This window comes from Limulus polyphemus, unplaced genomic scaffold (genome assembly GCF_000517525.1).
Source record: "Limulus polyphemus unplaced genomic scaffold, Limulus_polyphemus-2.1.2 Scaffold37, whole genome shotgun sequence".
NCBI lineage: Eukaryota > Metazoa > Arthropoda > Merostomata > Xiphosura > Limulidae > Limulus > Limulus polyphemus.
The window spans coordinates 433,330-458,388 of record NW_013665647.1 but is presented as its reverse complement, the minus strand read 5'-3'; the positions used below and the strand labels follow the sequence as shown (position 1 = coordinate 458,388).

Here is a 25,059-nt window from a genome sequence, read left to right as displayed (position 1 = left end):
TCCTTTAACAAAATCTGATAATTCAAGAGAACCTGGACGCTGCTCAGTTGTTTCCTTGCCGTGTTTCCTGAACTGCACGATGACATGCTGCTGACTGTCGAAAGCGGAATTCCCAAATTCTGCGAAATTTGTTGCTGACTTATTCCACCATCTGCTTGACCAACTATTCTTCCTCTAACAAAATCTGACAATTCGAGAGAACCTTGAGTTCTAGGCATATTGTAGCACAAGATAATTAGTGTGCGGACCATTTTCATTTATATAGTGCTCTGTGAACACAAATTAGTTAGCATAAATCAGTTAAATGACGAAAAATTAGGTGTTTATTTACTTGTGACCACTCAGTGTATGTGGTGAGGGGACTTCCCAGGGAAAGCTCTGTTTGTACAAGTTTACTTCCTCAGCAATCAAAATATCCACCCACACGTTTGTCGTGCGTGGCGACCCGTGGGGGGGGGGGGAGAGGATCGGATTCTGGTGATTGAGTGGTGGGAGGCACTACAATACAAAAATAAAATACAAAAGTAATTGTTGGAAAGTGACCACAAATGGCAGATTTTTATCCACAGTATCCATCTCCTACCATTACTGTACCTATTATTCTTATTATACATTCGTTGTCCGACACATTATGAGAACAAATGTCTCCCTTTTTCATTCAGAAGGGAAAAGAGAAGCTTGCTGGCTCTTCTAAGTTAGTAAAAAACTTCAATCTATAGACATCTTAGTCAAAACATCTAAGCCACAACATAGCAACCTGCATTTGAAATCAAAGTTCATCGAGGATATTTCTATTGAGGTTATTCACAATGTTTCTTTGAATTCCTCGATAGGTATGATTATTGAGAGGGATTTAGGTAACATCCCCGATTCGAAGATTCTCACTGTTTTCTCCAGCCAAAGTGTATTGGCTGTTCAGCATATCTCTATTCTAAAGGATGAAATAATTTAGCCTACCAACGTTCTTATCATGATGCTTACATTGGTACGTTTGCCTGCCATTGCTAAGGTCGGTTATTTAAAATGCAAGGTATGGCCTTATATTTCTAGCCATCTCAGATGTTTCGAGTGTCAGTGCTTTAGGCACTCCAAAACATCTTGTTGTGGCACTTTGATGTATGCTCATTGTGGTGAAAGGAGACAATAACTATGAGTGTTAATTGGACCCACATTGCATTAACTATAGTGGCTTCATAAGTTCGTTTTTGCCCCATAAATAAATAGAGAAAAACATACACAGTTGTTATAGACTGTAAACAGCATTTATTATTTCGAGGCACGGAAGTTATTGTTCCCTCTTTCATCTTGGACACATGTTGCTTCACTCCATTCCACTGTTGCAGTGGTGGTGCAGACAGTGCTTTCTGCTCCTCCATCAGTCTTTCTCTTACCATGTTAAAGGTTTTCTGCCCTCCATGAATACACGGGTTGACAAGTTCACGTCTACTTTTGTTCTTCTTACTGCAGCACCCATTGAATCTTCAGGCCCCTCTCTATTGGTGTCTTGGTTCAGGACTATATGGTCATGCACTCACTCACTGGATTCTAATTCGTCTGACGGGGACTTGCCCCCTCGAACCAGGAATGTATCCATGGCAGTCAAACAGACCTCTTTCTACTACTCAAAAACAAAAATGCTCTCCAACTGGTTCTCCTATTACTTATAAATAAAACTGGCCACTTTGATACAGTGAATCTATTAGGATTTCTCATTTAGATAACATTAAGGCATTGATTTATTCCTATCATCCTATATGTCTATCCTTGTATGAAACATTCTTAAGACCTGCCAATGTTGTTACCTTTCAGTGATTTTCCTTGTACAGAAAAGAAAGGTTGAGTGACGGACGAATGCTTGGGAGTGTGATACTTCTGGTTGCCCAGCATGCGCCCATTTGCCATTCACTACACCACTGGAGGCTGTTGACATCCATGTCTCCATGGATCACACAATCACTATTCGTTTTTTTTTCACCTATACTGTGAAAAGATTATGATCAAGCAGACCATGATTATCTTTTTGAACAGTTGCTATCTCCTTTCTCCATCTTGGGAGACTTTAATGGGTGATGCCAATATTAATGGGGGGGGGGATCATTTTATGGAGAATATGCTCTTGGATAACAACCATTCTCTCTTCAATAATTTTACACAACTAGTCAGCCATTTTCTGCTGTTAATCTGTCAATTTGTTACCCTTTCCTTTTTCCTTGTTTTTCCTGGAGAATGGACAACGATCCATGGGTAAGTGATAATTTTCATATCCTTCTGAGGGAGATCATCTGCGGTCAATTCCACTCAACCTGTGTGACGTGGTGGAAGCTGGAACAAACTGAATGGCTCTCCTTTACCACTCTCTCCTAACTTAATCAAACTGTCGTGAATCAGGCATCATTGAAGTGGTTCATGAACTTTAAAAATCTGGAAGGGATGATAACAATTTAGATCACAACATTGCAGGGGTATGAAATTGTCATATAGCATCATCTAGGAGGACAACTCAAAAATTCAGATTCACTATCCCAACACATGGTCTGTTTGTTGATTATCCAAATCTAGTGCACCATGTTAAAGTAAAAGCCATTTCAGCTGTCATGACAAATAGCTACACTTTAAGTGATTCAGCTGACAACTAGATTCCAAACTCACACTTCAAGAACATTAGGAAGAATATTTGAGGGACCCTGAATTAGCAAAGGTTCTCCTTGCCATAGGTAATACATAACAAGCACAGGTTGAGGAATGGAGTGAGGGCACACATAGACTGTGACCTATGTATGCTTTTCCAATATGAATAACCACCTAGACGTATGTTGCACCTAGTGGTCCTCCAAACCTTGAAGCAGCAAAATCTCCAAACATTAAATGACACAAGGACTGAAGGTCCCAAGGGTGTACATGCAATAGTTCTATTATACAACAATGACTCTACTGGTCATGTTTCAATCATGACTTACAACACTGGTGCCAACACTGCAAAAAATGTGTAGTTCAGAGAATAAGATAAAACAAATTAAAAAGTATAAACTCCAGCATTCAATTTTTGGTTCTCTTCTCCAGGGAATAGCCCTTGATAATTCCTGTCCCCTTTCCAAGATTAAGCAAACTATCAATATGAGCTAGTTGTTATTGATTACTTCACTAAACCAAGACTTACCAATTGGTTGACTCTTTAGCACGATATATTGGTGTGTTGGTTCACATGAATCAGGGAACTAGTTTCAATAGCTAGTTATACTATGAGTTGTGCACACTGTTGAGGATGATGAAAATTGTACTTCACCTTATTTTCCCCCAAGTCCATTGGTTTGGCAGAGTGGCTGATACAGACTGTGAAGCATGTGCTTGCTAAGTTTGTTAATCGCAGTCAAACTAGCTGAGATGACAGCTTACTATATTTCATAATGTATACAATGCAACTGAACAGATATGAACTCTACCAACAAACTCTACTCGTTTAAAGTCGGTATATATTTAATACTTATAACTCTCTATATATTGGGTATATCTTCACTAAATTTGGCAGTCTTTCAGTTAATATTACAAGTCTTTCACATAAAAAGTCATATTTCCTAGTGAAGTATTTCTAATAAAATAAAATAAAGTTTTGTCCATGAATATATTGAACATTTGTTCTGAATAGTCCGTGTGCAAAGTAATTTTCATATTAAAATTACAAACACCTTTCGTCATCTCAAAAATCTCAAATTTCCTTTGTGTAATCCCTAAAACCTCCTAAATGCATTTCAAATATTTTTTCACTAACTCCTTATAGTTTATATGCTATTTTCTCTACCCTATCTCAAATCGGGATCGGTCAATTCGACCGACCTCGTAACCACTAAAAAATCGAAATGAACCTAAATTAACCTTCTTTTCTTTCTAGAATGACTTCAAATTGTAACATGAAACTACATTCGTTTATCCTAAGTATCTCTAAGTTCGTAACATTATACATCTATTTATAATTAAATTTTATTGTTTTATGGCCCTTTGAACCGTGTCTAACTGCTATCCCGCCATTATAAGTTGTAAATCACTTGGGGAACGTGCAGCTCACGTTCCGCTATCGAATTACATTACCCAAGAGCTGCTCGCGTGCGTGACTCGTGAACCATTTTAATTATATTATTATTATTACTTTACCTAATCTAGTCTTAAATAACTTAAAAAGATCCGTACTTTTACTTTTAGTGACTTTTATAATAATAAATAAAGAATAAATATGAAAAGCAAGAAATAAAGTACTTACCCAATCTTCTTTTTTCTTGCCCTCCATTGTCGAGGACAGTTAAGCCTGATTGTTTTTAGTGATTATAGTAAAGCACTTAACAATTTTTATTTAATTAACTGATACACCAAAGAACGTAGACTAATAACATGCAAAAAGTAGACAAATTCATTTCCTTCTAAACATTTTTCTGGCTTTCTAACTATGGACAAGAGCCATTAGAAATTCATCCTAGCTAGTCGTTAACTTTCCCACGTGAACGATGTTGCTACTCTGAGTGAAATTGACGGTCATCTGTTCAGAACACAACGTTATACAATACGCCATTTGATAGATGAAAACCTTGACTTTCTATTGGTTATAGGTAATATATAATGAAACGTAAGAGAGAACTATCAACGAATTGTGAAAGAAAGGGTGTGGCAGGAGGGGTATGATTTTTTATTCATAGCTCTTTAACCAAACAAAATTGAAGGCTATAAAATTTATGGTCTATTTGAGCAATAACGATTTTATAAAGAGTGTTTTATATTTAATTTCATACATTTTCGAGGGGTGATTGATAAAATAGGGATGATGACATGCTAAGACAAAATGTGTCACGTGTGTCGCATTAGTGGAAATTCAGGATTGTTTTATATATTTCCTTGTAGAATTAAGAACTTAAAACTTGTATGCCATTAAACTATGGATTATTAGCTAAGATGTTATGCTATTCTAATTGGTATAACATAAACAAAAAGTTGTTTAATAAAATTGTGAATGTAGGACACTAATATTTGTGTCATGTGCAGTAAAGAGTACCCGGGGCGATAGGGTGAACTGGGTGTTTGCCAAACATGCTCATGTTTGCCCAAGAAATGATGCTCTCTATAGATGTGACGTATGGCCCATTCTCTAGTTCAGATGTACACATCTTTGTGCACTAGTAACTAGTAACAGTTCAGCTCAAATGGAACTAGTCCACACCAACTACTTAGAGAATCTGTTCCATTGATATATGAGATCCATGGAGGGGGGGGGGCTAAGTGCAACTAGCATGTGGAAACTATGACGTATGTTATGGAGAAACTTTTTATGCCTGGCCTTACTAAGAGACAGAGTTTGGAATCAGCAAGTCTGAAAAAGATGAAGAGATTATTATACAACATATCAGCTCAACTAGTAAGAAGGAGGAAGTTGAAAGTATTTACCTGGCTGTGTTTCATGAGCCAGATGAGAATGCACCTGAATACTCCAGTGGTTGGTGAGGATGCTGACAATTACATCCTGATCATTATGGCTGGGATTAACTAACAGATCAGAAATTAGGGTTAACATTTTACACTGACTGAAACGAAGTAGTGACCATGATTTTTCAAGCTATTAAGTGATACTCATCTTACAACATATGCACTACACTGTGTGATGACTATATCGTTGGGTATTATCACAGTTGCTTGGTCAAGAAACCAACAGCTTAAATAGTTGCATCTCTTTCTTTCTGAGCCATCAATTGATGTTCTTCAGCAGAATTAATAGGCTGCATGTTGAGAGTACTACTCAATTATAGTAACTAGGACAGTAGCTAAGTTGAAAAAGCAATGACTGAAAGGAAATGACATTCCTTTTTTTCAGAGCTATTCAACAATGCACTGTATGTACTACTTTATGTAATCTTCCACTCAATTATCACAGCTAGAACAGTTGTATGATCGAGAAACCAATGTATGAAAAGATATCGCTTCCCTTTCTCTCGAAGTTAGTGAGTGTTTTAGTTTGACTAAATGTGTGCATGGCATTTTTTGACAACCATTTGTCACAACAAGCTAAGGTAATGTTTGGTAGAGAAAATAATGACTCAACGTGCTGTGTAACCCCTGTTATCTGATCAATTGAGTGATTTTACATTGCAAAATAGTAGTCCAGTATTGTGAAAAATGTTTTCATCCTTATCCCAGTGGTTGTTTTCCTGAAGAGACACCTGGTGCTCGAGAGAAAGTCTCCCATGTTCACTTAATTGTATATGACTCCTCGATATGCAGTGAGAGAGTTATGCAGAAGGTGTATTGGATGATTGTGAATTTCAATGGAGTAGGTGTTGTTTCATTGAGGTTACTGTATTTACTTTTCTGTAATGTCAACTAACACAAGTAAATGAACTTGTGTAAAATGATACAATGTTCCAATGGCCCTTGATTAGAGCCAATACCAAACAGTAGATTCATATTTATTGTGGACGATTGTATTTAGTCAAAGTTGATTTAAAGTGGTTTTGATTTAAAAGGTAGTGACAGAATGAATATCAACTCTTGTGGAGAAAAGTTTGGCTGGATAATCTAATTCAGCTAAATTCCATCATTAATTATCTATTTCATGAAGTATTTAAAACACTGTTGAGTTGTACTACTCACAGATGGTGGCACATTGAGAAATCATGAGTACTGCAGCCTTTGTAGATTACTATGGTAATGACGCGCGTACCTGAGGTAGCTAGTCAAACGTTATTATGGTATGTAGTAATGTGTGAGAATTAGAAATATATATATGTATGGAAATGCACGTTTGTGTATGAGGTTTTGCATGCACATATGAAATTTTACATAAAGTCATTCATAAGTGTTGTACAACATAAAATAAATCAATCAATGAGAACACAACCACTAAGAAAAATTTGAATGGGAATGGGAAAACTGATCAGAAGGATAATACTTCAAGCTATGAAGTTAAATGTGGTTACTGACTAATAAGGCATTATTTGAAGAAACAGCATGCCTGATGTTTTAATTAATGTGGATATGAGAATATTTCAGTTTTGGCATTAAAACATATGACAGCTAGTGAATTTTATAGAAAGAGATAAGAGTGATGGCAGGAAAACACAATTTGACCTATGTTTTGCAAGAGTTGAGCGTAAACATTTCTTTTGGTTTGAACTGAAATGAGAATTTGTAAGGTAAAATTATCCGTGAAAAGTTTTTTGTTTGTATGTTTGTTTGTAATTAAGCACAAAGCTACACAACGGGCTATCTGTGCTCTGCCCACCACGGGTATCAAAACCCGGATTCTAGCGTTGTAAGTCCGTAGACATACCGCTGTGCCACTGTGGGGCCCCGTGAAAAGTAAAATTCATAAATAGTGTCATGTAGAACAAGTGTAAACTTGGTGAACCCATTGTTTTGTTTTGTTTGATTATTTGAAATATTTTTCACTTATGCAGATTGAAATACTTCGAAAGCACTGTTTTCAGAATATATTCGCACCATTTTCCAGTACAAGTACAACTATAATGAATGAAAATGCAAGCTCTGCATGTAGTAGCACTGGAAGCAGTAAGTAACACCTTCATAGTAAGGTATGGTTACTCTCCTCTGTGCTGAGTTTGTAGTTGAAGAAAATCATAAAGGAGGCAAGATGTTGGCTACTAGTGTGGGTACCTTACTCTGTAGGCCCACCATATTTCATGGCTACAGGATTTGGGCAGTGTTTGATGAAACAATTATATGGTAGTGGCATTTCAGAATAGTTGTGGACTATCGCCATTGCTGTGACGACGTTGGAGGTCACAGCTGAGACTTAGGTTCATCTCTATATCCAAGGGTGCCTGCATTGACCGAGCTGTCGACAGGTAATAGAGAATATTTTGTACAGGCAGACGAAGCATGAAAAGACATGTGTTTTCAGAAACGGAGTTTGACCACATGTATATTTTTGTTTTTAACATTCTGGTCGTGAAGAGAATTTTAGGGCAGAGTATTTTAAAATTGGGATGTTACAGCTTTAACCTACACCCTTGACAAAGATTATTTGACCAATCAGAATTCTTTTTACTCAGTATTTTCAATCCTGGCTTGTTCTTATACAAGATGAATTTCTTTACCTTTCTGACTACCTTCATTTTGAACCTGCCAGTTGAAGTATAGTATTCTTAGTGTTATCTATCTCGAACCTCCACACTAAAATAGTGGGAAGTATCGGCGAGTCTTTGTTTGATTGATTTTTGCAATGCTTTAGAGTTTGTGATTTTCCAAAAATTACCAGGGCTGATTTTATTTTCAATTCTTCATAACCTATGGATGAATACCCATAGCTCACAATTCAATCCAATAATCCAATGCTAGATCCAGTGCTTCTAGGAGTCAAGGACAGGACTATGGTCACGCCAAAGATAAATTTATAGCACCAAGAAAAAGAACTTCCAGGGCCCCATAAGAGTGTTTTGTTTCACAGAACAAGTACCACGTCATTTGTGTTCACCTCCAGCTCGACCATTCCACTCTCTTCCCTGTAATACCTTTCTGGAGTTACATCACAAGAAAAAGTCCCCAAAGCAGGAAGGTCGCCTGACCAGTACCAGTATGGGCAGTGACCCAAGTAGCAGCCACCACTATGTTCATACTTGTATTGAAGATGCTTGCTGAGGCAGAAACCTACAACGTCAGCACCAGAACATCTATATAATCAGCAGAAGCTCCTCTCGAAGTTCCAGTGGGAAGGACAGAGAGGTTGAGGTTTCCTACCAGGCCCTCAACTGAGGTAAATGAGAAGTTCTCACTGAGGCATATAAATACTCTAAAATACCACTTCCAAGTCCAGGTAGAAGGAGGTCTAGGCATTATTTAACTATGAGGAAGACTGTCTGTTGAATTGCAGAGTCACCAAAACACCCCTGAGAGAATCTTGAGAGAACACGAAAGGCTCTTGCAGTAGTCAAGGGGGTTATTATATGATAGTTCAACATGGTGTACCAGGAATTCACAGCTGTGTTGGAATATTTGCTTTTGAGGCTCTTATGAATTTTATATATTTCTATAATGATCCTGTACCTATTTAATTCTCTTATAAATAATGTATATGCGTATATTTTACCCATTCTAAAAGAGTTTTCTTTGGTTGGTATAGTGTGTATACGTATCTTTGTTTAGGTTAAGCTTTATGTAGAATTTTAGGGTACCGAAGTATATATATGTACATATGTGCCTGTTTTTGCCTCGCATGTAGGATTATTGTATTATAGATTTAATGGGTTGTATTGATATTGTTGCAAGGGCTTAGTTTGCATCTTATATTATGTTTTAGTAGCACCTTAATGATAATATAGTTTTGAGCTGTGACAAAGGGCATATTTGGAAGTGTTTTTTGGTGAAGAGTTTGCTTCATTTGAGTTGAGCTGTTTGTTGTTTATACTATGTTCTTTTTTGGTGTTATCACACTATATTTTTAAATGGTTTTTTACTGTGTTTTAAACTATAGCATTAAAGGGCTTAATTTTATTATGTGTTATTTTGAGTTCAGCTGTATTAAAAAATTTGTTTTTGTTGTTTGTTGTATGCTTTTTTGTTGAAAAGTTCTAGTGTTAATGTTAGCTATACTATCCTTAAGGGGGTAGGCATTTATGTTAAAGGATATTTTGTTGTAGGTATATTTCTTTGGGAAAGGGTTTTTGTTCTAGTTTTATTATTGTACCTTGTGTTTGTCCGTTGTTTTTGTGAATAAATATTGTTCTGATATATATCCTGTGTATTGCTTCTATGTTTTTTAGCAAACTCAGTTCGGGCTCAGAGAGAGAAACAGAGCCAGGCTGTGTGACGTGTATTTCTCGAATTCCTGGTTAACGGGCCCTATCTGACTACTGTATGGGAAATCCGTGTGCCATAATATACCACACCAATAATATGTGAGAAACATTTAAGGCTCTGATGCGTTGTATTTGTACAATCAAAGCTATATACAGGTTTTTGTTAAGTAAACACATTAATACCATTAAAAAAATGGTGTTGGTAAGTTATGATTTCCATTTTGATATTGTAATTACAAAACAACCGTGATTATATGTGTTTCTTTGTTTGAATTTCGCGCAAAGCTATTCGAGGGCTATCCACGCTTGCCATCCCTAGTTTTTCAGTGATAGATTACAGAAAAGGCAGCTAGTCAACATTGCCCACTGCTAAGTCTTGGGGAATTCGTCTACTACTAATGTACTACTTATACTACTATTTTCCCAACAAATAGTGGGACTGACTGTTACATTTTTACACCCCTACGACTACAAAAGCTCGGTGACAGGGTTCGATCCCGCGTTCTGCAGATTGCAATTCGAGCATCTTAACCACCAGGCCATGCCAGGCTTGTAATCATAACACCTTAACAGGCAAGACATTTCTAACAACCTTAAACATATTGTTACGTCTCTGTGTTCGTTTGTTAATTTTCCGTAGAAATTCTTTCCGAGAAACTTCAGCGATATAAGTCCTTTCTTATATAAAACTAGTTTATTCTTTCTCAATTCAATTTTGCAATACACTTAATTTCCACAGTCACTTTTACTTAAACACACGCTACAATTCACAAGATTCACGCACTTTATTTACGGCTTGACTCGATTATTTGTCTCTATATCTCGCTGTCTGCAATTCTATTGTCGCCGTCACTTTATTTGCTGGCTTATATACTATAAAAGCGCGCGTCTGGCAAACACTCGAGCCTTCAGGAACCTTCGAGATACTCATTACGTGTTACCAGCGTCACGTGACTTCCGCTGTCGTAACAATATTGTTCCAAAACCAATCGTACCGTGGAGACACAAAGAAAGAAGGAATGTATAAAACAGATAATAACCAAACTCTTTGAGCCCATTCAAAAACTTATTCTCACATCTAGTTAAGATATGTTCTAAACCCAAATTCAGACCTTTTCCTTCAAATTAAAAAAAATATATACAGTTTTTGTTTAGAAATTTTTAGTGCCATTACAAAGCGATGTACATTTTGTTTCAAGAACGTAATACAAGGAAAGTTGGTCTTAATTGTTACCGTGCCGTACTTTAGATCTACGGGTTCTGCGTTTGTGCCCCTTTGACAAAAAACAAAACAAAACAAGAAGGAATCCTCAATAGCCGCGGCACTTGAAATTCTTTTAAGCAGCATTAGAGTAAATTAATCTACGAGACCTTGTTTTCCTTTTTATTAGCTATATTTTGTGCGCCAGCAATACCAAGCGTGAGGCGCGCGTATATCTGATTTTATTTTATTACTCATCAGGAACTCTACCAGCCTACCCTCATATTGAAAATCTTTTAGACAGGATTAGAGTAAATTAACTTATGAGACCTTGGGCATGGTTAAATACATCAATCGAAAGGATTTGACTTCCTGAGTTCAAAACTATAATCATATCTCATATCGGTCAAAAGATGACGAAGGTATGAGCTAAAAGTTTGTACTTGAAAAAAAAAAAACTCGTAGCCGTTCTATGAGCAGCTATGCCTTAGCTAAAAATTATGTAGATGTTCAATTTGACTAATTTTTCTTAGAGTTGCATACCTAGCTCCACACTTGGTGAAAGTCCAACAGATCTGGTGAACGTCTACAAGTAAATATGAACTCCCAGTCCATAATGGGCTCTCTTTTTCGAAGCTCTTGTAATTCATTTTAATTGTCTTACCTTAAAGGTTTTGCAGGTTATTTTAAAGAGACTGTACTCCTCTGTCTTTGTTCTCTTGAAAACGAAGGAAGTAATCACAAATTGAGTAAAAATGATCAAAATCTCTGCGAGGATTTTCAATAGCGTTCATTCTCCAAGAAAATTGTTTTAAAACAGGGGAGGTGCAGAAGTCGATTCGAGAAACTTGGCAAAAATGGCAAAGGAGTTACGTCACTTCCTGTTCAAAGCAGTCCATTTTACCCTGGAGATGTGGTTAAGATGTCTACTATCTGAATTTGGTACATTTAATGCATTAAATTTAATAATAATCTTGAATTTTACTTCTTCGTGAAACTATATTCTACATCACGAAGTAAGAAATCTCTTTTAAAATAATTGAATTATGAAATACTTCTTTAATGCAGACTTAAGCACTTATTCTAACCACAGTAGAAATCCGAAGTTAAACGTGTGAGCCAGAAAAGAGCGAGAAGCTTAAACAGCAGCAATATATTTATTGTCCATATTGTAGCTGGATATTTTATTACTGCATATTTTGGTTATAGGAAATAAGCTAAAATGCTTAAAATTTTATTTACAGTTTCTGACTTTTGTTGTGGTACGAGTATTGCTCAAACACAACTATTTGTAATAGCTACTTCAGTAACGATATAAGGATTATTTTATAAACTATTTTTATTTTTTAAAATATGAGAACAAGTTTGACATGAATATGGTTTGCTTTTGGACTACTAAGCTAGCATGTCAAGTTTGGTCTAGATTAGTCAACTTGTTTAGGAGGAGATATGCCCACAGATAGAAAGTGGCTTAATATATCTAGTGCATATGTGAAGAACGCCTTTACCGCGATTTTTATATTCAGTTGGATAAAATAAAGCTCTCCCGGCATTTTGAGGGTTTGGGTGCGTTATAATAGTGACAGTCAAATCCACTATTCGGTTATACAATTACAAGAGTAACCCATAAATTGGCGATAGGTGTTGTTAACTATCTGCCTTCCCTCTAGTCTAGCAGTTCAAATTAGGGACGCCTAGTACAGATACCCCTCGAGTAACTTTGCACGAATATCTGAAAATAATTAAACAAACAATCCAGAAAAACTTCCATGAACATGCAAACATAAAGTGGGGTGAAATTTAAAATGTTCTTTAACAAGCCTTATGTGAGCGTGACGTATTTTCCAAATAAAATTATACCAAGCCTCATATCTTAACTACAACCAACTACGAATAGTCTTATTAATATTATGAATTTCGGGCAAATGAAACAGACTTCAAGAAAATAGTACAAGTGGCTTGTACTTATTAAATTAAGTATCAGATTACTTATTTTTTCAAAATTATGTTTAATGTTTGCACCACGTAAAAGTTCATTTACAACTCATCATTCAATAACTTAACGATTTCTGCTCATAACAATCAGTTTTTATTGTGTTCTTGTATAGTGAACTTGTAAGAAAAAAATATATACATTATAACGTTGCTAACAGAAAATTTGATATTTAGTTTTAAATTCGATTTTGTTTTGATTTCCGTGCTTTTCTACAGTAGAACAATCACTACTTAAAGTGGTAAGCTGGACATAGCCAGAGGTAGTTTGGAAACTTCCAATGGAGTGACATTAAATTTAAAACAAACATTAATGCCCTTCTTATTAATATTTTGATGAACTATTTGGATTATTTAACTCAGTACACGCAGTATTCATAATTAAATGTTATTAAATCAACAATTAGTCCAATATTGTCTGCCGTGTAATATGTTTAGAGTTGATAAAACTATTGATGATGGAGCATTAGCCAAACTTTTCAAATAAATGGAGCATTAAATTTCCTCTTAACCATTGAAGAAGAATATAATTAATTCACCCTAATCTCCAAAGAGCTGATTAAGCTTATAAAAAGTTAAAGCATTCACAGTTCGTGTTGAAATAGAGAAACGGATATTTTTTTGTTTTAGCGCAAAGCTACACAATGGGCTATTTGACCTAAAAACATGGGGAAGGGGATGAGATTAAGATCGTACACGGACTAACTTCCAGTAACAATAAAAAATAATTAGATTGGTAACTTCTTAAATATGGATTCTACCTTTCTTTAACTTAAGTGAATTGAACAATTCAATAAACATGCATTAATGTTCTATTCTGTATTATCTATATTATATTAAATTCCTTAACATCTTTGACTTTTCTGGAAAACTGAATGTTTTATTTAATGCGGGAACTGGGGCTAAATTATATAATATCCATAATCACATAAAATTCTGTAATTAAGAATTAAAGATTTCTTTTTTCGCGCCAAAAGTAAACTTGAAAATATAATCAAAAACCCAGTAAAGAGTTTAAGATATTAAAAATATCTTGTAAATCTTTAAAAAATATCGAAGTGTAGATTTACCTGATTTTCTGTCGAATTGGGAATCTCCCTCATTTCTAGTTCATTTTCAGGCAGGTTTTCGTTTTCCTTGTCATTGTTATTTGATGGTGTTGAGGTATTTGTAACAATGTCAGCCATAATATTTGGGTGGGTAATCTTTTGCTGAAATTTCTGTCAAAATCACGTCGGTTCACTCTCGTTCTAAAAGAATGTATGTAAGAGTTTCCCCTGAAAATGTAGACGGCGCTTTAGAGCTATGCAAAACTTTTCCGTTTTTTGTCAGTAATTTTCTGTTTAAAAACGGCTGATTATTCTATTAATATTTGATATTAGCCAACCTCTGAAATCAAGACAACTGGCTGTTGTTCTGAAAGAATGACAGCGCTTAAGGAAAGTTGGTAACAGTTTATAAGCCGCTTTAGCAGAGAGTACTGTCTCGTTCTGTGATGGTTGTTTGAATTTCACTTAAAATAAATGTCGTATTCACTATGTTATTAATAGTAGTGTATGAAACATTTCCTGTAACGTGTCCAATAAGAAATCAACCAACCGGAAATATAGCTGAACAAATTAACGCTAAAACTTGTTATGTACGAAGTGTGTGTTCAAGACGTCTTTTAACATATGTATGTGTCCGTGTAATTATGTTTATTAATACAATATCAGTGAAATTTTAACAGTAAATTAGACTTATATTATCTTTATTATTAATTTTCATTTTATTTATCAAGTCGTTCAATTATTTGATTTCTTTCCCATATGCTTAATACTTAAGACACTACCTGATGTCCCCCGGTGGGACAGCGGTAAGTCTATGGATTTACAAAGCAAAAATCAAAGGTTTGATTCCTCTCATTGGAAACAACAGATAGCCTAATGTGGCTTTGCTATAAAACACACACTATGTGATTTTTAAACAATTCCAAAATATAGTCCTGAAAGTGAAATACACCTTCCTACCATGTATGAGTATCTGAACTATTCATAAAGAAACTTACATAAATATTGGATCACTGATGTCTAATAAAGCAGAATGGATAAGATTGGTTGAAATCCAGGTCATGACCAAAAAATCACTACGTTAATTATATGTAAAGATGTCGCTGCGGCAGTATTTCCTGTCTGGCTTTCTAAAGGACGGAAAAATAGATGAAGATTACATCTGTGTGGCATTCTGACTGTGACGTCACTCAACATGTGGTTTCGTTCACCAGACTTGTTTTTACTTCCAAGAAGAACGCTTTAACTAAACCGACGCGCCTGTGTATGTATGGGTTATATTGGATCAAAATAGAAAATATCAATACACATCTATGTCTGCAAGCCTTCATTAAACTAGATGTATTTCCGCAAAGTCTCCAAAACTGTTCTGTTTCAAAAGTAAATAAAATTAAAGTATTTTTATTTCTTGCTTTTGAAGCTCATATGTCATGCTGTGTTGTAGCCTACAGAGTGCATAATTGTTCTCGTTATTCTTGGCATGCACACGTTTTACTGACGTCATGACAGTACAAATTACAACATTAACCGTCCCCATGTGACGTAATTTTAGTGTCTACTGAGTGACTGACAGACAACAGTATACTGTATAATGATGCTTGGAGACGAAGTGAATGAGTAATGAAGAAAAACTTTAATATAAGTTTAACATAACAGCAAATGTACAACGTTTCGACAAGGTTTTGTCATCATCACTACTGTATAGTGGTGCGAGTGGTTAAAACAGATGACCCCTCCATGCGGCCCTAGGTCCCCTTTCCGAGAAATAGATAAATCGCAAAAATAATCTAATTTACTATGGATTTTCAGTTCCTCCTAAATGAATTCATTTTTTTAAGGGAATACACTTTATTTGAAATATGTCGATACGGCATAACAGCATGATGTTGCTATGGTTACCATCACACTTTTTAATGACACATGTTTATATATAATGTTCTTTTTTTTCCTTTTGTTGTATAATGAAGAGAGAAATATACACTTTCTATTAATTGTACAGCTACGTGTCTTATTTATCAATTTTTTCAAAAGAGAGCGGGAAGTATTTACCACTCTGTGTTAGCTTGCTCTCGGATAACACTCATAACTAAAACGTGTACGTGTAATGGTACGAGCGGTGATTAACTATTACTTTTATTTCTGTTCAGGATATAACAATTTGATAAAACGACTGCAATAACATCCATAATAGAATAATTAATTGCACATCATATTTCGTGCAAAACAGGGTTTGATTTTATTTATGTTGCATTGACACCAGTAAAGTATATGACGTTTCGAAACTTTAATTATCTTTAGACCTGACACGTAGATTTACACCACCTAAAGTAACACTGAGATCACCCATGCTGTATTATTTCGAGGACAAGAAACACCTAACTTGTATTTATAGGTAAAGTGGAATTGCACGATACTTATAAAACCAATATTAAGTTAATGCAATTTAAAACAAATAGGTTTTAAGTCTTCGCCTGAAATAAAAAATAGTGGTAAATACGTATGCATTTTATAGGATAATGGGAGTATAAAGTTTATAGTGTTCTTATAATGGACAAAGTTTACCTTTTTATATAAAATTACAAAAAAATGGAAACAAAACTTAGCTCGACTCAAAACTATAATTTTGCTATATATTTACGAGTTGGTGAAAGAATCGTGATGAAATATTCTGATGAACTTGGTGTCATTTGTTAGCTCCGAATGTAAACAGTTGACTTTGTATGTTTTTTTACCAACATCTTACTCTGACGATAGAGTTATCGGTAATTACGACATTGTAAGTGATGCCAAGTTCCTTAATGCATCAATACAGAAGTTTCTAATGACAACTTTCGTCTCTGAGTGAGTTTTTGTATTTTCAGAACTTGGCCAGCGACACGGGAAGGAATATTTTCATTGTTGAATACATTTTATTGGTGGTGTTTAATTTTCAATTGTTGTTTCTTCATATTTTCATTGTCGAATATATTTTATTGGTGGGGTTTAATTTTCAATTGTTGTTTCTTCATATTTACTTACTTTCATTTTCATGCACAACCTTGGACATAAGTTTACGTCCTGAACAAGACTTATACTATAGTGGCGGAAAATGAATTTTGTTAACCCACTCTTGACACCAGTTTTTACTTTATTTTAACGTTTGGTTTAAGCTGCTATAATATCATAGCATTGTACGTTGTTAGAGAAAACATGTTCATGAACACGATTTAAATTTTCTCAAAGTGATATATATTGTTTAGTAAAACCTAACTTGCTTCTTAGCGGACAAAACCAGCTTTTTAGAACATGTTGGTCAAAGCAAGCATGTTTTGTCTATTTTAATTTACGTTTCGTAATCATCATAAACTATTAACAATACAGAAACAGGCAATATTATATCAATATTTTATATACCGTAAAACCTAAATATGACAGGCTATGACAAGTTAATTATTTCTTATAACTCAACTTTTCTGTTTCCGCTACAAACAACAACAAAACCCCAGCTACAATGTTTGCCAATGCTATTTCTAACATAACGCAATTGATTGTAGTTTCTACTCGTAACTTCTCTTCTTATTAGTTATTAATCGAAGTTAGAATCACGGTCACATATTTAAGCAAAATGGTCTAATCACTTGGGTAAAAACAGACAAAAAATCCATTCTACATTAGACAGACTATGGTTACTCTATCGACCTGACATTATTAATTAATTTATCTAATGATAAATATCTTTGGCAATTCAGGATGGTTGTCAATATTTCAAAATATTGGATGGTAATAGCAATGAATAAGTCATAGATATAGTAAAACAAAAGCTTATAATAGCACTAAACAAGATAAAACAGCACATTTGAGATCCATAGATTTGAAATGTTTATCGGCTGATAAATATAAGTGTTTCAAATCACCAAAAAATCCAATCTTGCTCTGACGAACATATGTATTTCATATCCTTTGAATACGTTATTTTATATAACTGTATTATTGAAATGCTCAATTCAATCACATTTCTGTGACTTGTCTATTTCTGTATCTTTTTATTGATTACGTAACACCTGACCCATCCACATACTATAAAAAATATGTTTATAATTATATTTCCGTATGTCAACAAAGCATTAGCTGCATGCGTTACTTGCCTAACCTGATAAATAGTCACTGACGTCTAAAGAAAAAATAACATCGCTCTGAGAAATGTATCTAAGATATTAAAATGTAAGTTTTGTATTCAAAATTTTTCGTAACTCCCAAATCTACTTTCAAATTTTCTTTTTTTGTTGTTGTTGTTGTTCTTGTTAAACGCTAAGGATTTAGCAGCTCTACTATTAATGTTCACTGAATTCTAAGTAACAACCAGAAATTATCTAATGTACTTACACAACTTTATTTTTTTCCTTGATAGCATAAAATTTAGTGTGTACTGATTTTTCCAGGGAGACCACTGTATATTTTAGCATCTCAAATACTACAGCTATTTAATAGTTTGAGTTTCTTTGGGACATCATGGTCGAATAATGTGATTTATTACAACAAATTAAATTTAAAGTTGCTTTAAAAATAAGCTGAAAATACAAACAATATTTAAATAGAATGTTAATCACCCTACGGAGAACCTAAAGGAAGTGGTTTAACGATTAACGATAAAGTAAGAAAAAAAGGGGGTGGTATGAGTTAATATACATAAACAGATACGAGATGATCGATAGTGTACAGTTTCATGATACTTTTACTGCCCTCTTGTGAGCTTTTATGCTTCTATACTTCTATCTAAAAAGTAAACATCATATTTGTAGGGTACAACGGTTGTAATTTAATTAAATAGATTAGAAAGTCTTTAGCCTCTTAAAAAGCAGTACAAAGGCATTCGTTATACCAGATTAACTACATGATTTTTACAGCTAATTCTGAGTTGTCCTTTATTGTGACCATCTGTTCTGAAGTTTAAGTAACATGTTACTTAAAGCAATACATGGACATTCACTGTGTTTCATCGTATTATTTTTACAGCGAATTCTGAGTTGTTCTTTATTGTCACTATCTGTTCTGAAGTTTGTAACATGTTCTTAATGCTTAATGTGGAACTTTTTATTCTTGGAACTTACACTCAGCATTTTATAATTTCGAAGTATTTTGTATGGATCATTATGATAATTTTCTGATATATTTGCGTATTTTTACTGATTATCTAATACCACTTTATGTTTTTCACAATGAGAACCTTTAGTTGTGTTATTGTCATTAATATTAATACTAATTTCCGTTGAATTAATTGAATTGCCTGAAAATTATCCGTAGACAATGTAGCTGTAGATGGCATAAATAAATAAAACTATTAACCTACATTATTCTTTACACAATTATTATTGTTAGCTATTATTTCATGGCCTGAAATGTCCTGGCCGTTAATGTACTCTACTCACGACCTATGGGTTCGAATTCACGTCACCGAACATGTTTGCCCTTTCAACAGTGGGGGCATTATAGTGTAACGGTCAATCCCACTATTCCGTTGGTAAAAAAGTAACCCAAGTGTTTTCGGTGAGTAGTGTTGACCAGCCGCATTCCCTAAACACAGATAAATATTATAAACCAATGTTCAAGTCTATCATTTTGCTCATGTTTTTCTTTTCAGCTTTTTCAAGTCCCACGGCGGCCCAGTGGTAAGTTTATTGACTTACAACGCTAAAATACGGGGTTCGATTCCCCGCGGTGTACACAGCAGGTAGCCCGATGTGGCTTTGCTCTAAAGCAATCAACACTCAACCAAATCAGCTTAGTCAATGCTGCTGCCATCTATCTACTTTAAAGTGTCTTATGTTTTTAACAAAACCTTTCGTATCTCAAACAAATGACGTCGCTATGAATTCGTTTATCCTGATTAGCTTATCACTCTGCCAATTATCGAAAAAAGATACTAAAATTATTAACATTACGCAATATAAAATATTAATTAAGTAACTCTTAGATATAAACTAACCGAAGAGTAGCAGGATATCATCTTTTTAAAATAAGAAACAACGACGAAAGAGAAATAAAATATAATATGTGCTAAAACTGATAAGAAGTGATAAAGATCACTAAAGTTTAATAAATAAGTGTTAAGTTAACGTATTATAGAAGTAGATTAATTTCAGGTATACAGATACTTATATTATTTTTAATTGCCTCTAAGTATTACGTATTTCAATTCTAATAATTATTTCACAAATTTCAGATTTTTAGCATGTGTCGTGATATTATCCTTTGCTAGAACCATGCATGTAAGACGCACACTTATTAATTAATAACTTACGTGTTTCGAACAAAGTTTATAATCGCATGCGATGTATTTAACCCCAAAAATTATAAGATTGTAGGCTGGATGCGTTTCAGGTGTTTTTAGATATATCACTGTAAAGTCAGATGTTTTAGATACGTCACTGTAAAGTCAGGTGTTTTAGATACGTCACTGTAAAGTCACATCAGCTTTTAAGTGTACTTGGTTACTATCACTTAAATAAATTCAGTTTTTGAAAAGTGAGGGCAATAATACTAGAAATAAACGACCTTATAACATCAAAATGTTGTTTTTATTTAATTAAACACTCAACGTCTTGCTTTACAGCTTATTCAGGAGCGTTCACTAAAACACAAACCGAAACTGACAGTACAAAGCTTCGAATGGTTTAGATAATAAATTAAATCAGAATAATCAAACCAGAAGGCTCAAAAGAGAATCAATTTTGAAACAATGGGAACACCAAAACTGGTGGAAAGTGCTGTGTGAAAAGGAACCAAAACCGTATTGTTTGGCAACAAATAACAATAGTTTTTTCGATGGCAAAAAGGAGAATGGTATCATGGGCAATGCACATTATTTAAAAAAATAATGTTTTGGAATAAGTACAAATGTGGATGTTATAGACATTAACACAAAATTAATGGAACCCTGACTGCTGATGGGTTCAAGTATATTTTTATCCATCATGTCATTCCATTCCGTAATAAGACATAAACTCGTTTACTGTCCATTTCTACAATTTGTTTGTTGAATTTTGCGAAACGCTACTCGAGGAATATCTATCCAAGCTGTCATTAATATTGAAGTTATGGACTAGAAGGAAAGCAGATAATCAATATTACCCACCATCAACTCTTGGCCTACTCTTTACCAACGAACAGTGGGATTGATCCTCACATTATATCGACCTCGCGACTGAAATGGCGTGCATGTAGATCAGCATAAAACTAATAGCATCCTAACTTCTGACAGATACAAGTATATTTTCATCCATCATATCATTCCCTTCAGTAATAAGACCTACTGGGCATGGATTTACTTTCCATCAAGACAGTGACGACAAGCATATATAATTGTGGTGAAATGATACCTGGGAGAGAAAATGAAGCCAATGGAACTCTCGCAAATATACTTGGCCTGCAGAAAATCTCGCTATTGATATTATTGTATTTTTAATAGGCTCATAAAGAAAAGGTAAACCAACAATCAAAGAACTTGACTGAATTGTAGTTGTTTGGAATATTTCACAGTCATACACTGAGAAACGTATGGTAGCAAAAAATTAAGGTGCACTGCTTTGTATAAAACAAATACAAAATAGTATTGCATCGTACAACTTATCCACCTCTCTTTTGTGTTTTCTTACTAATTATTTCTCATGTATATGTACTAACTCTCAATCAAAATCAGACCCCTCTCATGCCAAAATGGCAGATAGGATCTGGTTCTGAACTTTGGCTTAATTGGTGCAAGCGGATGAGAATGATGATACAAATTAATCCCTGGCTAACAGGTGGTACCTATCGTATACCTGGATAAATTGATATAATTGGTGTAAAGTGTTTTGCTCAAGGAAACGGTAGCATGATACAAGCCACTTCCGAATTCGCAGCCATCGCACTACTAGTCCAAAGCGGGAAGCCAACTGAACCACGCTGTCCACAAGCCACCTGCATATTTCCATAATAATTGTCAATCGTGTACATATACATATATATACACACACACAAACTTATAAGCCCCATGTTTCCAATATAGAAACATTATAAACATAAATAAAATTCCAGTCTATTATGCAGTTGTAGTGATATTTTCAAGCTACATAACAAAGTTGTACAACATTAACAACCTAACCTTGGAGCCTGTAAAGTCAAAACATTATCGTTTAGACCGATCAAAAAAAGTAAAGTGGTGAAAGTAAAAACTGGAAGTGGAAAACGACCTATTTGCATATAATAACAAAGTTGTGTCAAGCAAAGATACTAATCCAGTTTATATTAACTACTTTTTCTGCCAGTTTTGTTACTGTGCATGAATATAACGTTCGGTTTTTTAGTCATACAAGGATTTTCCACGTGGCAGAGTTTCCTGACCCGGGTATAACCTTGGTAGGCCTTTAACCTGACGCTTCTAAAGTAAACGTGGACGATGTGATGTTATTTCTTAATGGGATATTTAAAGAAGCAAAAAGTTTTCAACAGTTGTAACTACTGAGGTTATTTCTTCTAAATTACTTAATTTTTAACGTTTATGTTTGTTATTAGGAACAAAGCTACACGATGGGCTATATTTGCTGTGCCCAACACGGGTATCGAAACCCTGTGTTTATGTTATAAGCCTTCAGACTTACCACTGAGTTGCTGGGGGAGGAGTAATTTATTGAGGGGAATATAAAATGGTGGTATATAAGAGAGATTAGAAATACTGTAATAGATAGGTTTTAAATTACTTTATACACATGAAAAGGTTAACTTTTTATGCGAAACAAATTCTAGTTAAACACCTTTACACAGCGGTAAGTCTACATGCAGTCTTACAACGCCAATAATCGGATTTTGATACCCGTAGGGGGACACAGCATGGATAGCTTATTGTGTAGCTTCGTACTTCAGTAGTTCACTTTTGCATTAATATAAAACTTGGATTTCGGTCTTGATAAAAGTCTAGAAATAAGTATGATGTTATGACAAAAATAAAATGTTGATCGTAATGAGTTGTGGGTTGATTTGTAAATATTTGTTAAATTTGGACATTATATTATTTTTTAATCAACCTTTCGTACTGATTTAGCCATTTATTTTTTAATTTATTGAAAACTCCAAATGAATAACGGAACACACTTAGATATTTTTGTGTTTGTTTGTATTAGAATATATAGATGAAATTGCATGTTACATATATATTACATAGTAGCATAAATTACTAGACAAACTAAAGAGTAATATTTTTATTCAGACAAAAAATAGGCCTAGTTTAAATCTGAGAAGGTTGTTCTTACGCAGACTTCTTTGTCTTCGTTGTAAAACAGATTTCTGTTTCAAACTCTGAGGACGAAAATTAAATAAAGTGCCTGATAAATGTAAATATATGTTCTCTGTTTGATTGTTTATTTAAAAATATAATATTTTATGTCTTTTTAAATCGCATGATAGCTTATATCATACACCCAATCAAAATGATTGGTTACTGATACTACTAATAATTTGATTTTCTAATCTACAGTGACATACAGTAATAGACCATAATTACGAATAACTAAACATACTGCGAATAACGTTATTTTATTATCCCAATTCAACTTAGCTGCTGCTTTCTAGATGTAGTGAAATCTGAACAGATCTCCGATGGCCCTGCTGCTATTTCTTTTGGGTTAAACTCAGTGATTAACTGTTTTGAGAATATTTAACTTTGTGTTTACCACGTTGGATGAGAGTAAAACCTTTAAGATCACTTTCAGCACAACTGACAAATGATTTATTTTTTTAAATAATCTTTGGAAAACTCGTATAAATAGCCTATTAATAAGTTACTATTAGAAATGATAAGGCTAGATATTTTTGTCACAATAATTTCAATATTTTACCAAACCATATACACTTATTGTAACAATGCTAATGGAAAGGTATGATTTCATATAAAAATAGTTTGTTCTTGTTGTTTATTCAGCGCTGGTTATATGATTCTGAAAAATGGTCATTTCTTCAAATTTCGATTTAATTTGATCTTGTATGAAAGGAAACGTATGCTAGTATTTAGATAGTAAGATTACACGTAACTTTGATACTGATATTGGTTCGCCGGTGTCTCGGTAGTAAGCTTCGATGCCTATAAAGCTAATATTCTGGGTTTCGATCCCCGCGATTGACACAGCGCAGATATCCCATGTGTAGCTTTGTCCGAAAGCAGACAAAGACATGTGATGTTTGAGACGCTTAACAATTTTGGTTTGGAGTGAGTATAATACTTTTGTTAGAGGAGATTCCTTATTTGCAAAGAGATGTTATCACATGTTGTCGTAGTTTAGAAATGATTTAAGTGGGAATATGTAGTTTCTGATCGATTCATACAAACCAATTGGGTATATTTACAATATTAGCATTGCCTTAGTTCCAAGTTTTGATATACCGGGACACGAAGAAAGAAAATCTGGGAGGGAGAGCAAGGAGAATCGAAATATCTAGATTTCCAAACTTAGGCTTAAGAATTATACTGACACTTTAGAAATATTATTTATCTTTTCCAGTCTGCATTGAGGTAAACTACAAGGTTTTATAACTATAAAACGTTTATAGATATTTTAAATATATTAGTTAGCAAAATTAAAAACATGCATAAAATAAAAACAAGAGCTAACAATAAATTTAAAGCATAATTTACGTCACTGTTGATAAGAGCGGCAAGGGCATCCTACGGAGGTTACCGGCTCACAAAAGCAGTATTTTTATCTCCACGTGTACTAAGTTTTTCTAGTGGTGTTACAAGAACATAGGGAAGGTAATGACACTAGTCACGTGACACTGGTCACGTGACACTGGATTGTAAATATCTCAAGGAGATAAACTTCGCTGCTTAATAGTCGTGATATTAAAGGCAACAAGGCCCAATTCTTAATTATTGTAGAATGAAATATGGAATAAAATCATAATCCAAAAATAAAAATAATATATATATATATATATTGAACGAAAACAGAAAATGGGGCCGATACGAACACCACGAAATCAATATTTTGGTTCACGAGACAGGATCCGTAGCAAAGTTGTA

General features: G+C 34.3%; 1 protein-coding gene across 3 annotated transcripts in view; it reads right to left on the bottom strand.

Annotated features, from left to right (window-relative positions):
- Positions 1 to 15,275, bottom strand: part of LOC106461224 (ninjurin-1-like) — a 24,691-nt gene extending 9,416 nt beyond the window's left edge. The window contains exons 1-2 of one of the 3 annotated variants that reach the window (XM_022388232.1): positions 15,029 to 15,275; positions 14,052 to 14,258 (exon numbers count right to left, since the gene is read on the bottom strand). In XM_022388232.1, coding sequence (XP_022243940.1) covers positions 14,052 to 14,168 — 117 coding nt within the window. In that variant the 5' untranslated portion in view covers positions 14,169 to 14,258; positions 15,029 to 15,275. Of the gene's footprint in view, positions 1 to 14,051; positions 14,534 to 15,028 lie in introns of those variants that run through there. The other 2 variants (XM_022388225.1, XM_013921028.2) reach the window with 2 other exon arrangements.
- Positions 15,276 to 25,059: the final 9,784 nt, after the last annotated feature.